We start from the raw sequence: 15691 nt of genomic DNA, 5'->3' as shown, positions 1-15691 counted from the left end.
ATGAAGAAGATGATTTTTTACTTCCATGTGGGTCCAACAGTTCTGATGTAGCAGATCACCTGGATAGTCATCTGCTGCCGAATGAAGGGTTGACGGACCAGCCTGTACTGTACGATCCCTGCTCTCGCAGCCGAGGAGTGACTTGAGTTATCCTAAGACTGCCAGGTCATTGCTTGTGAGTAAGAGCTCCTATTGAGCCTTTCACAGAGCTAAAGGCCGATGGCAGAAGACCCACATTTGATTAATGGGAAAATAAATCAGGAAAAGTGTTCATCTTAATTCATGCGGAGGTAATCCAACACAATCCTACAAGGAAATGACGTTAATCCTAGGACTTACTTCGGACGAGTGCTGCTTTTAGGGATATTTCTTTTAATTTAGTTAGTTTGTTGGGTGTCGTTCGACTTAAGGGTAAAATGTTCCTTTACATCTTTGATTCAAGTAAGAGTTTTCAAGCCTTCACCGTTTACTGTTTTTAGAAAAGTAGACAACGACCTGGGAGATTAAAGGCCTTAGAGGTTTGTTTCTACGGATACAACAAAATATGATATCTTCTCGTCTGCAGTGTCTGAATATGTTTAATGGGATTTTCTAAGCTGCTGCCCAAGAAACAATCTCTGCGCCTGGATGACAAGAAACACCAATAGGATGCAGATATTGTCTTTCACTATCAGAACAAAAGATTGAATGGTTAACCTAAAATAAGGTTTTGTGCAGGACTAGATAACATCTGTCATCAACACAAGTGACAAACACCCGGATTTACAGTGCCAGCTTCCATTTGTAGTGACACTTACATTGAGCTTCATTTGCTGGGTCACGTAAGGACATGGATAGCCTGTGGGAGGGTTATCTTTTTACCTTGCATTAACAGAAACCTAAGGATAAACCAAGAGACGTTTCATCACAAGACGTAACATTAAAACAAGGAGGAATAACTTTCAAGCATGCTACAATCAAAGTCTTAAAGGGGAACTCTTGCTTTTCAGGTGAATCCTGACCAGGCCCACGGTTCCACAGCATGAATCTAAATAATTGTCATTTCAAATTGCAGTTTTGGTTTTCTTATCAATCCTTCAAATGTGGAAGAAGTCAGACACATCTTTGTCGACCAATCAACACACAGCAAACCTCTGGATAGTTTCAGTACAAGGAAAATGCAACATGTCATGTGCCATACCAAACTGTAGCACTTTGTGGAAAATAAACTTACACTATATTAGTGGCCATCCTTCTTTTTGTGGAATGATACATTATTTGGGTGAGTAATGTTGCGACATTAGACCAAGAAATGTCTTCCCCAAAGAATGTCTCATTCAAGGGGAAGAGTGGCCACCTGGAAGGTGAATAACAACAAAGTGACGCAACAACGTGTTAGTGGTCATTCTTCCTAGTGTGGAATGAGACATTCTCTGGGGGGGAATGTCAGGACAATAAAAAAACACATTTATCCCTAAATAATGTCTAATTTCACGGCAACAGTGGCCACTGACAAGCTGTTGTTCCACCAGGAAGACACACAACCCGTCTGTCCATTTTCTACCACTTGTCTCTTTCGGGGTCGGTGGATTTTGATACTGGAACTCCAACGGTCTGATACGATAAAAACTGTGGGAGAAGGAGGCCGTCAAACTTTTAGGCACTGGCTGAATCCGCATAGCAAGTCCTACTTCTACGGCACATGCAACACGCTTGATGCTAAATCCTGGAGTAGGCTCCTGCGTTACATGATAAAAGGTGAAGTAAATGCAAAGAGACTTCTTCTTACGTGTCCCACCATTGCAGGGTGTGTGCGTGGTGAACAACTTCAAAGGCGTCCACGGTGCGGCCGCTAAACAGAAGAGCGAAGACTACCGTGGCCTCCCCCTGATGACGTTCCCCCGCGTGGAGAGTCCTCTGGAGACCCTCAGTGCACAGGTAGCTGCCACAAACACACAATCTATTCATTGGCAGTGTTCCCTCAAGGCTTTCAGGCTCTATTTGCGGATACTTAATTCGCTGAAATCTGCGGCAATTTGTCCTGGTTTGGGGTTTAGTGAGACAGAAAGTGCTTTTCTTTCTTTCTTTACAAATGACTCATCAAGGCATGAGCGTACATGCATGCACCTTGTCTGCGTCTCCCCGATGAAGCACTAACACCAGCTCCTTCCTGACACTTCTCCTCTCTGCCTTCACCTCTCCCTCTCACAATAACCTTCCTCCCGTCCTCCCACGTCCATCTGCAGAACCACTCGGCGTCAATGACGGAGGTCACATGACTAAGGGGGCAGCACCGGGTCACGTTTGCGTCTCCACAGCACTTCCAGACACAATGACAAGGACGCATGTGGCGTGGCTTCGATTGCTTAACAAAATCAAACACTGATGTATTGTCTCCTTCACGCCCGGCCGGGGCAAAGTCCAACATGTTTGTGATGGTTGACGTGGGGCTTCGCTATTCCAAACAAGCACAGATTGTTTCTCCATACAAGTCATTGCCACACGGGAGGTGTTCTGTTTTCAGTTCAACGATGGTGTTTTTGCACATTTTTGTATGAGCAATGGCTGTAACCCACCTGCACACCTCTGTGTTACATCACTTCCTGTCAGGTGACTCTCCTCTGTTGTCTCTCTCCTGCGCCCCCAAGTCTGAAAATGTACAATTAGCAACGTTGATGTTGTCATTCTGTGATGTTTGTCATTTGTACAGAAAAAAAATACAATTGTTCTTTTTATGATGGTTGTGTATGAATTGACCTTGTCAGGTCGGATTTTGTAAAGATTTTTGTTAATCTGTTCAATAACGATCCTTTTGGACCCGTTTGCCTGCTGTAAACTTTGATATGTTTTGGTATCATAATCCTACACACCGAGCGCTGGATCATAAAACACATTCAGCTGCAACTATCTCCTGTACTGTATGTGTACATTCTCTCATCCTGGTCATCTGCAAAGGTTGAATCGAGTTAACTGGACTCCTCTTGTTTGTTGGCAAAACAACTCGCTTCCATGTAATGAGACCTTCTTTGGGGGAGATGTCAGCACATTAGACAAACAGAGAGGTCGATTGTGGTCGGACATGACTGCTAAATGACGGTCGGATGCCTAATTGGTGGCAAAACCACTTGTTAGTGACCACTCTTCCCACAGAATGAGACCGTATTTGGGGGAGATGTCAGCACATTAGACAAACCCAACACAGATCACACAACTCTCCCGCAAAGATTGTCTCAATCCATGGGAAGAGTGGCCACTGACCAGCTGTTTTTCATTGGTGGCAAAAACTTGAGTGGACATTCTTCACAGTGTGGAATGAGACCTTCTTTGGGGGAGATGTCATGACATTAGACAAACAGAGAGGTCGTTGTGGTCGGACATGACTGCTAAATGACGGTCGGATGCCTAATTGGTGGCAAAACCACTTGTTAGTGACCACTCTTCCCACAGAATGAGACCGTATTTGGGGGAGATGTCAGCACATTAGACAAACCCAACACACATCACACAACTCTCCCGCAAAGATTGTCTCAATCCATGGAAAGAGTGGCCACTGACCAGCTGTTTTTCATTGATGGCAAAAACTTGAGTGGAAAATTCTTCACCGTGTGGAATGAGACCTTCTTTGGGGGAGATGTCAGCACATTAGACAAACAGAGAGGTCGTTGTGGTCGGACATGACTGCTAAATGACGGTCGGATGCCTTATTGGTGGCAAAACCACTTGTTAGTGACCACTCTTCCCACAGAATGAGACCGTATTTGGGGGAGATGTCAGCACATTAGACAAACCCAACACACATCACACAACTCTCCCGCAAAGATTGTCTCAATCCATGGAAAGAGTGGCCACTGACCAGCTGTTTTTCATTGGTGGCAAAAACTTGAGTGGACATTCTTCACCGTGTGGAATGAGACCTTCTTTGGGGGAGATGTCAGCACATTAGACAAACAGAGAGGTCGTTGTGGTCGGACATGACTGCTAAATGACGGTCGGATGCCTTATTGGTGGCAAAACCACTTGTTAGTGACCACTCTTCCCACAGAATGAGACCTTCTTTGGGGGAGATGTCAGCACATTACACAAACAGAGAGGTCGTTGTGGTCGGACATAACTGCTAAATGACGGTCGCATGCCTAATTGGTGGCAAAAGCACTTGTTAGTGACCACTCTTCCATGGAATGAGACCTTCTTTGGGGGAGATGTCAGCACATTAGACAAACAGAGAGGTCGATTGTGGTCGGACATGACTGCTAAATGACGGTTGGATGCCTAATTGGTGGCAAAACCACTTGTTAGTGACCACTCTTCCCACAGAATGAGACCGTATTTGGGGGAGATGTCAGCACATTAGACAAACCCAACACACATCACACAACTCTCCCGCAAAGATTGTCTCAATCCATGGAAAGAGTGGCCACTGACCAGCTGTTTTTCATTGGTGGCAAAAACTTGAGTGGAAAATTCTTCACAGTGTGGAATGAGACCTTCTTTGGGGGAGATGTCAGCACATTAGACAAACAGAGAGGTCGATTGTGGTCGGACATGACTGCTAAATGACGGTCGGATGCCTAATTGGTGGCAAAACCACTTGTTAGTGACCACTCTTCCCACAGAATGAGACCTTCTTTGGGGGAGATGTCAGCACATTAGACAAACCCAACACACATCACACAACTCTCCCGCAAAGATTGTCTCAATCCATGGAAAGAGTGGCCACTGACCAGCTGTTTTTCATTGGTGGCAAAAACTTGAGTGGACATTCTTCACCGTCTGGAATGAGACATTCTTTGGGGAGGTGTCAGGACGTTAGACAAACAAATCCCTCCTTCATTGATTGTCTCATTCAACAGGAAGTGTGGCCACTGACAAGCTTTTTCACCACCAAGAAAACTCATTTGTGGACTTGTCAGTGGACATTCTTAAGAGATGTCAGCACAAACAAATCTCTCCCGCAAAGATTGTCTCGTTCCATAGGAAGAGTGGCCAAAGATGATCTGTTTTGGCGAAAACAACTTGTTATTGGCCGTTCTTCCTCGAGAGAGAGATGCATTTTGTCTAATGTCTTGACATCTCTGCCCCAAATATTGTATCATTCCACACTAGCAAGTGAGCAGTCTTCCCAGAGAGACATCAGACAAACACATTTCTCCTCTACATGATGTCTCGTTACACACTAATAAAAATGGCCACTTACAAGTTGTTTTTATTTCATGTCCTGACATCTTTTGCCACAAATTGTCTCATTCCATGGGATAAGTAGCCACTAACCAATTGGTTATACACCTTGCTGGTCACTCTTATCATGGAATGAGACAATCTTTAGTGAGGAGATGTTTCTTTAACGTGTTAATATCTCTTTCTCATATATTGTCTCGTTCCACACTAGTAAGAATGACCACTAACGAGCTGTTTTGCCACCAATGAGTTATTCACCTTCCTGGTGGAATGATAGCTGGTCAGTGGACACTCCTCCTGTGGAGTAAGACATTGTTTGGGGGGAGGGGGATTCATTTGATTAATTTCCTAACATCTCTCCCCCAAAAAAGGTCTCATTCCACACGAGGAAGACTGGCCACTAACGAGCTGTTTTGCCACCGATGGGTTATTGGCCTCCCAAGTAGCAAAACAGCTTGTCAGTGGCCACTCTTCCCGTGTAAGGAGACAATCTTTGGGCGAGAGGTGTCAGGATGTTAGGCTAACGCATATCTCCAAAGTTGTTTGACTGATGGTCAGGATGCTCGTTCACCTGCCACCATACCATCTCTTACGGTGACCACGCCCAGGAGACACACCCACTCCAGACATAAATATGGAATCTTCATACCTAAAATTTTGAGCTGTAGAAACATTTTGGGTGAAATGTAAAATGTCTTTAGCAAACAAAAAGAGTCCAGTTGCTTCAATTCAATGATCTACTCTATTTTTGTCCTGATGTGGTTTTTTTCTTTAGGGCAAATTCTCCTCAAAGTGTTTATGTTAGGCTAACGTTAGCCTGTACCACAACACTCCATTTAAATCCTGGTCGACAGAAACATCAAATACACTTTTGTGTTTGGTAGATTATTTTATGTCATGTGCCAACAAATGCTAAACCGTTGGGAAGCGTTTTTATTCACCTTTGAAATAATGCCCCGTCGTAAGGAACATCCATTTATGGAAAGAACAGCACAAATGTAAAATTGTTGCTCTTGACTCTTGCTTTGTGTTTTCTGCTGGATTGTTGTCTAACAACCAATCAGACGTCTTAATCACAAACCACACATTCACCAGAATTACCTGCTGTGGGACGGCCTTCCACTCCTCAACCAGGAACTGTCGCAAGTCAACCAACATGATTGTCTAGCATGAAATGTAGATTTTTGACAATTGGCAGACTACTACATTTTATATTTAATATATTGACAGTTTGATAAATTGACAGTTGGCAGACTACTACATTTGATATTTAATATATTGACAGTTGGCAGACTACTACATTTTATATTTAATATATTGACAGTTTAATATATTGACAGTTGGCAGACTACTCCATTTTGTATAAGCACATGTTGTGGTGTGTGAAGACTAGCGTTGGCAGGTTGAGAAGGACGTCACTAAGATTGTAGTTGTCCTGCTGGTGTGTACAAGACAACACTTCACATCAAGAGCAGACAACAATCAATCTATTAGGAGGCGCTGATTGCAATCGCATCTAATAAATGTCTTTGATTTGACATTGGAGACTAATTAGAAGTCTTTCTAATGCTTCTTTTAAAACTGCAGACCGCAGGGCTGCCAACATTTCATGTTTGCAACCCGGGAGATTTTTCAGCACCCGACTGCCGACAAACAACAACAACACCCGGCCTAGATTGCTGTGGTTCATGCAAGGATTCCGTCACTTGCGCTACCAGAGAGAATTATTATTATTATTATCCTTTTACGGGAAATTATTTGAAATGGCAGGGCAACAGGAAAATGGTAGTTTTTAGATAACATCTTGAGACTGTGTAGTGTTGGAGTTCTATTGTTTCCCAGGGGCCCTGAATGTGTCCTGACTGGTGATTGGATGAGCAAGGAAAGAAGGCAAGGACAAGGGCGATGGAGCCAGTGTGGGGGGGGGGGGGGGGGGGGGGGTTGTCATCCTATCAATGTCCGGCAAATATTTGATATCCACACAATGTGGGGGATTTTTAATGTTAGACTCTGCCCGAGTTCTGAGTTTGAACTGTCAGAGTCCAGGTCCTTCTGAAAGATTTCAAGGAGGACTGAACTTTTTTGTTGGAATTTGGGCTACCGTTCATAACGGAAGACATGACTGACGATGGATGTGTTTTTGTTGTCTTTTTTGCATTCTAAATATTGAATCAATGCGATCAAAAGTCTGCTTACGCCTATGGGAGCCGCGCCTATAAAGCCCTTAAATATACATCCAAACACCTCCATTGAGGTTTTCTATTCATGACGTAAGTACATATGTCATGTAGTAACATTTAATATTTACGTATTTTGCTCATTTTAAACATACGTGGCACATTCATCATCACATTTGCTTTTTCTTCATCACTGATTATTACTCACTGCAGACTTTATGAGAGCCAACAAACAGAATAAAAGATCACTTACTGTACAAGCTCTGTTGTCATTAGGATGTCGACTACTGGGATGTGGATATATTCCCATTTAGATGAAGAATGTTTCATAATCCTCAGGAAGAAACTAGGTAGGGGGCAGAAGGGTGAACAAGCGTCTTTTCCTGTCGTTCTCACCAGTTTCGGGTCCTTATTGGCTGTCAAAGTGTCCCAACTTGTTGAAATACCTACTCAGACTTCTTCTGTCCAAGTGAGAGGTATGATATATGATCTAGAACAAACTTCCAGGGAGCAAGAAGGCAGCAGATGATGTAAACATAGGGACACAGGAATCAGAATCAGGAATACTTTATTCATTGTGATTGTGCTATAAATAGTTTGTCTGCGTCAGCACTTATAATAACAATATCACTAATACTTGGTTAGTATTCAGGTCACAACATGTAATTGAAGTATTGTTGGTGGATTCTGAATAATTATTTATTTAATTTGAATTACAAATTCGAATGCATTAAAAAAAATCCATCCGTGGACATGTCGTTCATAATAATTGCGAACAAAATTCCCCAAAAAGTGCAGATCTCCTTGAACAACATTTATTCAAACAGGTCAGAGATGAAAACGACAACATTGATCTCATTCAGTGATCAGCTCTCTGCAGCTGACAGAAATGAGCCTCCATCAATAATTATTTGTTTCCCGTATCGTCCATGCCAGGAGAACTGCTTGAGGGCCAGATGGGTTCTCACCAAGTTAGGGACCAGTCTTTGCAGGGGGACAATAAGTCTTTGAGAAGATGACCATCAAGGCAAGTCCGAGTTTTGCCATCGGTTGATAAGAGGAAGTTGTAAATACTACAATTCTTAAAGTTAGTTTGAAGTCTATCTTTGCTAGAATGTTCTAAGATTAACTTCAGTCTACTGCAGAATGTGACAGAGTTGGCAGCTCTGCAGACGGCCTAAAACCCCCCACCATGTTGCCCTCTAAAAACTGTATAGAGTTCCACTTCTTGGAGCAGACTAGCTGACCACAGGAGCCGGCAATCAGGGGCCTGATTGATTGTGGCCCTTGGAAGATCCAAACAAGAGTCAGTAGAATTTGACATCCGCACAAAGAAACTTCACCATCCGGGCTTCGTTCCTTACTGACAGGACATGATTTCAAAAAGTGTTTCCAATGCTGTCAAATGTAGTGGCAATAAAACAAAAATGTCTGATTTGTTTGGAAACATAAAGGAGAAAATCTTAAGTCTTGCCCAGTTTTTGTTGGATTACCTTTCCGAAAGGTGAACCCGGCTAACGAGCGCTTCACCTTTCCTCCTCGAGGTGCCCCTCCCCCACCTAGCAGTGGATTGTGACGCCATGTTGTGACTCCGTTTCCTTCTGGAAGAAAAAGGCCCAGCATGAAGAGAGAAGTCAAGATGTTTTATAAGAATTCATGATTGAAAATGGTGATTCTAATTGTCTTTCATTTGAAATGCTGCAAATATTTTATTGACTTGGTTTGTTCTCAAATTAAAATAGTCTGTAGCAACCAAGTGTGCTTGTTTGTCTTCCACATTGTGTATAAAATCATGTTTTATATTAAAGTGGGTCTACGTATAACCATTGTGCATTCAATACTTGACTATCCAAACAATACACCGCCTCATATACGGCTTTGGTTCTTTGGAAAGGAAACATTTTCTGGGTACGATACCTTCAATTCATGTTTCAATGTCAAAAAGGACACCTAACCTTGAAAAACAATTCAAGTAAAACATGTCAGTTGAAAAAAGGTATTTTGTGTCATTTCTAGACAAATAAAACGTTACCATAACTCAAAATATGATCTAATCTAGCCACAAACTCAATACATATTTAACTTTATTTACTAGATTACTTTTTTAATATTCTTTTTGGTTTGCAGTTTGTTTCGATTGCTAACAAACTTTAGTCCAATCTGAAGTCAAAAGTTCAGAACTGTCAACACAACTTGCATTTAATCATCTCAGCTAAACTCATCCTCTCACCAACAACATATTTCATAAGTTGTGGCTTGGCATTGTTGGCGTGGTCCCAGGATGCAGAGAAGGCAGGCGGTGTGTGAGCAGAAGTTCCTTTGTTAGATAACAGTAAATAAAGAATAAGAAAAGGAAGAGCACCAACGTGGGAAGATAAAGTCAACCATGAGTGGAAACGCAAAAGGACGACTGGTGCTGGCATGTAAAGCACTCAGATGGTGATTGTCAACATGTGAGTGCACCAATCACCCACTGGAGGCAGGTGTGTCCATTACATCTCCACCTGCACAGGAAGTGGAAAAAGAGGGAAGACACAGAGCTGACAATGAAAGTAAAACTAAACATTGGGGAAAATCTACAAAGGCAAAACAGTCATGAAGGAACCTGGCAATAAATGTCACACAATAAGAACATTTAACCAATAAATGTCACACAATAAGATCATTTAACCAATAAATGTTACACAATAAGATCATTTAACCAATAAATGTCACACAATAAGATCATTTAACCAATAAATGTCACACAATAAGATCATTTAACCAATAAATGTTACACAATAAGATCATTTAACCAATAAATGTCACACAATAAGATCATTTAACCAATAAATGTCACACAATAAGATCATTTAACCAATAAATGTTACACAATAAGATAATTTAACCAATAAATGTCACACAATAAGATCATTTAACCAATAAATGTCACACAATAAGATCATTTAACCCATAAATGTTTCACAATATGATCATTTAACAAATAAATGTCACACAATAAGATCATTTAACCAATAAATGTCACAATAAGATCATTTAACCAATAAATGTTACACAATAAGATCATTTAACCAATAAATGTTACACAATAAGATCATTTAACCAATAAATGTTACACAATAAGATCATTTAACCAATAAATGTCACACAATAAGATCATTTAACCAATAACTGTTACACAATAAGATCATTTAACCAATAAATGTCACACAATAAGATCATTTAACATTAACTAATGTCACACAATAAGATCATTTAACCAATAAATGTCACACAATAAGATCATTTAACCAATAAATGTCACACAATAAGATCATATAACCAATAAATGTCACACAATAAGATCATTTAACCAATAAATGTCACACAATAAGATCATTTAACCAATAAATGTCACACAATAAGATCATTTAACCAATAAATGTCACACAATAAGATCATTTAACCAATAAATGTCACACAATAAGATCATTTAACCAATAAATGTCACACAATAAGATCATTTAACCAATAAATGTCACACAATAAGATCATTTAACCAATAAATGTCACACAATAAGATCATTTAACCAATAAATGTCACACAATAAGATCATTTAACCAATAAATGTCACACAATAAGATCATTTAACCAATAAATGTCACACAATAAGATCATTTAACCAATAAATGTCACACAATAAGATCATTTAACCAATAAATGTCACACAATAAGATCATTTAACCAATAAATGTCACACAATAAGATCATTTAACCAATAAATGTCACACAATAAGATCATTTAACCAATAAATGTCACACAATAAGATCATTTAACCAATAAATGTCACACAATAAGATCATTTAACCAATAAATGTTACGCAATAAGATCATTTAACCAATAAATGTCACACAATAAGATCATTTAACCAATAAATGTCACGCAATATGATCATTTAACCAATAAATGTCACACAATAAGATCATTTAACCAATAAATGTTACACAATAAGATCATTTAACCAATAAATGTCACACAATAAGATCATTTCACCAATAAATGTCACACAATAAGATCATTTAACCAATAAATGTCACACAATAAGATCATTTAACCAATAAATGTCACACAATAAGATCATTTAACCAATAAATGTTACACAATAAGATCATTTAACCAATAAATGTCACACAATAAGATCATTTAACCAATAAATGTCACACAATAAGATCATTTAACCAATAAATGTCACACAATAAGATCACTTAACCAATAAATGTCACGCAATATGATCATTTAACCAATAAATGTCACACAATAAGATCATTTAACCAATAAATGTTACACAATAAGATCATTTAACCAATAAATGTCACACAATAAGATCATTTCACCAATAAATGTCACACAATAAGATCATTTAACCAATAAATGTCACACAATAAGATCATTTAACCAATAAATGTCACACAATAAGATCATTTAACCAATAAATGTCACACAATAAGATCATTTAACCAATAAATGTCACACAATAAGATCATTTAACCCATAAATGTCAAACAATAAGATCATTTAACCAATAAATGTCACACAATAAGATCATTTAACCAATAAATGTCACACAATAAGATCATTTAACCAATAAATGTCACACAATAAGATCATTTAACCAATAAATGTTACGCAATATGATCATTTAACCAATAAATGTTACACAATATGATCATTTAACCAATAAATGTCACACAATAAGATCATTTAACCAATAAATGTCACACAATAAGATCATTTAACCAATAAATGTCACACAATAAGATCATTTAACCAATAAATGTCACACAATAAGATCATTTAACCAATAAATGTCACACAATAAGATCATTTAACCAATAAATGTCACACAATAAGATCATTTAACCAATAAATGTCACACAATAAGATCATTTAACCAATAAATGTCACACAATAAGATCATTTAACCAATAAATGTCACACAATAAGATCATTTAACCAATAAATGTCACACAATAAGATCATTTAACCAATAAATGTCACACAATAAGATCATTTAACCAATAAATGTCACACAATAAGATCATTTAACCAATAAATGTCACACAATAAGATCATTTAACCAATAAATGTCACACAATAAGATCATTTAACCAATAAATGTCACACAATAAGATCATTTAACCAATAAATGTCACACAATAAGATCATTTAACCAATAAATGTCACACAATAAGATCATTTAACCAATAAATGTCACACAATAAGATCATTTAACCAATAAATGTTACGCAATAAGATCATTTAACCAATAAATGTCACACAATAAGATCATTTAACCAATAAATGTCACGCAATATGATCATTTAACCAATAAATGTCACACAATAAGATCATTTAACCAATAAATGTTACACAATAAGATCATTTAACCAATAAATGTCACACAATAAGATCATTTCACCAATAAATGTCACACAATAAGATCATTTAACCAATAAATGTCACACAATAAGATCATTTAACCAATAAATGTCACACAATAAGATCATTTAACCAATAAATGTCACACAATAAGATCATTTAACCAATAAATGTCACACAATAAGATCATTTAACCCATAAATGTCAAACAATAAGATCATTTAACCAATAAATGTCACACAATAAGATCATTTAACCAATAAATGTCACACAATAAGATCATTTAACCAATAAATGTCACACAATAAGATCATTTAACCAATAAATGTTACGCAATATGATCATTTAACCAATAAATGTTACACAATATGATCATTTAACCAATAAATGTCACACAATAAGATCATTTAACCAATAAATGTCACACAATAAGATCATTTAACCAATAAATGTCACACAATAAGATCATTTAACCAATAAATGTCACACAATAAGATCATTTAACCAATAAATGTCACACAATAAGATCATTTAACCAATAAATGTCACACAATAAGATCATTTAACCAATAAATGTCACACAATAAGATCATTTAACCAATAAATGTCACACAATAAGATCATTTAACCAATACATGTCACACAATAAGATCATTTAACCAATAAATGTTACACAATAAGATCATTTAACCAATAAATGTCACACAATAAGATCATTTAACCAATAAATGTCACACAATAAGATCATTTAACCAATAAATGTTACACAATAAGATCATTTAACATTAACTAATGTCACACAATAAGATCATTTAACCAATAAATGTCACACAATAAGATCATTTAACCAATAAATGTCACACAATAAGATCATTTAACCAATAAATGTCACACAATAAGATCATTTAACCAATAAATGTCACACAATAAGATCATTTAACCAATAAATGTCACACAATAAGATCATTTAACCAATAAATGTCACACAATAAGATCATTTAACCAATAAATGTCACACAATAAGATCATTTAATCAATAAATGTCACACAATAAGATCATTTAACCAATAAATGTCACACAATAAGATCATTTAACCAATAAATGTCACACAATAAGATCATTTAATCAATAAATGTCACACAATAAGATCATTTAACCAATAAATGTCACACAATAAGATCATTTAACCAATACATGTCACACAATAAGATCATTTAACCAATAAATGTCACACAATAAGATCATTTAACCAATAAATGTCATACAATAAGATCATTTAACCAATAAATGTCACACAATAAGATCATTTAACCAATAAATGTCACACAATAAGATCATTTAACCAATAAATGTTACACAATAAGATCATTTAACCAATAAATGTCACACAATAAGATCATTTAACCAATAAATGTCACAAAATAAGATCATTTAACCAATAAATGTCACACAATAAGATCATTTAACCAATAAATGTCACGCAATATGATCATTTAACCAATAAATGTCACACAATAAGATCATTTAACCAATAAATGTTACACAATAAGATCATTTAACCAATAAATGTCACACAATAAGATCATTTCACCAATAAATGTCACACAATAAGATCATTTAACCAATAAATGTCACACAATAAGATCATTTAACCAATAAATGTCACACAATAAGATCATTTAACCAATAAATGTCACGCAATATGATCATTTAACCAATAAATGTCACACAATAAGATCATTTAACCAATAAATGTTACACAATAAGATCATTTAACCAATAAATGTCACACAATAAGATCATTTCACCAATAAATGTCACACAATAAGATCATTTAACCAATAAATGTCACACAATAAGATCATTTAACCAATAAATGTCACACAATAAGATCATTTAACCAATAAATGTCACACAATAAGATCATTTAACCCATAAATGTCACACAATAAGATCATTTAACCCATAAATGTCAAACAATAAGATCATTTAACCAATAAATGTCACACAATAAGATCATTTAACCAATAAATGTCACACAATAAGATCATTTAACCAATAAATGTTACGCAATATGATCATTTAACCAATAAATGTTACACAATATGATCATTTAACCAATAAATGTCACACAATAAGATCATTTAACCAATAAATGTCACACAATAAGATCATTTAACCAATAAATGTCACACAATAAGATCATTTAACCAATAAATGTCACACAATAAGATCATTTAACCAATAAATGTCACACAATAAGATCATTTAACCAATAAATGTCACACAATAAGATCATTTAACCAATAAATGTCACACAATAAGATCATTTAACCAATACATGTCACACAATAAGATCATTTAACCAATACATGTCACACAATAAGATCATTTAACCAATAAATGTTACACAATAAGATCATTTAACCAATAAATGTCACACAATAAGATCATTTAACCAATAAATGTCACACAATAAGATCATTTAACCAATAAATGTCACACAATAAGATCATTTAACCAATAAATGTCACACAATAAGATCATTTAACCAATACATGTCACACAATAAGATCATTTAACCAATAAATGTTACACAATAAGATCATTTAACCAATAAATGTCACACAATAAGATCATTTAACCAATAAATGTCACACAATAAGATCATTTAACCAATAAATGTTACACAATAAGATCATTTAACATTAACTAATGTCACACAATAAGATCATTTAACCAATAAATGTCACACAATAAGATCATTTAACCAATAAATGTCACACAATAAGATCATTTAACCAATAAATGTCACACAATAAGATCATTTAACCAATAAATGTCACACAATAAGATCATTTAATCAATAAATGTCACACAATAAGATCATTTAACCAATAAATGTCACACAATAAGATCATTTAACCAATACATGTCA

General features: G+C 36.4%; 1 protein-coding gene across 3 annotated transcripts in view; it reads left to right on the top strand.

Moving 5' to 3' along the window:
* Positions 1 to 9154, top strand: part of LOC133638794 (phospholipid phosphatase-related protein type 1-like) — a 132402-nt gene extending 123248 nt beyond the window's left edge. For 2 of the 3 annotated variants that reach the window (XM_062031749.1, XM_062031748.1), the window contains exons 7-8: positions 1786 to 1917; positions 8876 to 9154. In XM_062031749.1, coding sequence (XP_061887733.1) covers positions 1786 to 1917; positions 8876 to 8920 — 177 coding nt within the window. In that variant the 3' untranslated portion in view covers positions 8921 to 9154. Of the gene's footprint in view, positions 1 to 1785; positions 1918 to 2225; positions 3190 to 8875 lie in introns of those variants that run through there. The other variant, XM_062031750.1, reaches the window with a different exon arrangement.
* The last annotated feature ends 6537 nt before the right edge of the window (positions 9155 to 15691 follow it).

The sequence above is a fragment of the Entelurus aequoreus genome, linkage group LG21 (genome assembly GCF_033978785.1).
Source record: "Entelurus aequoreus isolate RoL-2023_Sb linkage group LG21, RoL_Eaeq_v1.1, whole genome shotgun sequence".
Taxonomy (NCBI): domain Eukaryota; kingdom Metazoa; phylum Chordata; class Actinopteri; order Syngnathiformes; family Syngnathidae; genus Entelurus; species Entelurus aequoreus.
This window is presented reverse-complemented; position numbering and strand designations above follow the sequence as displayed.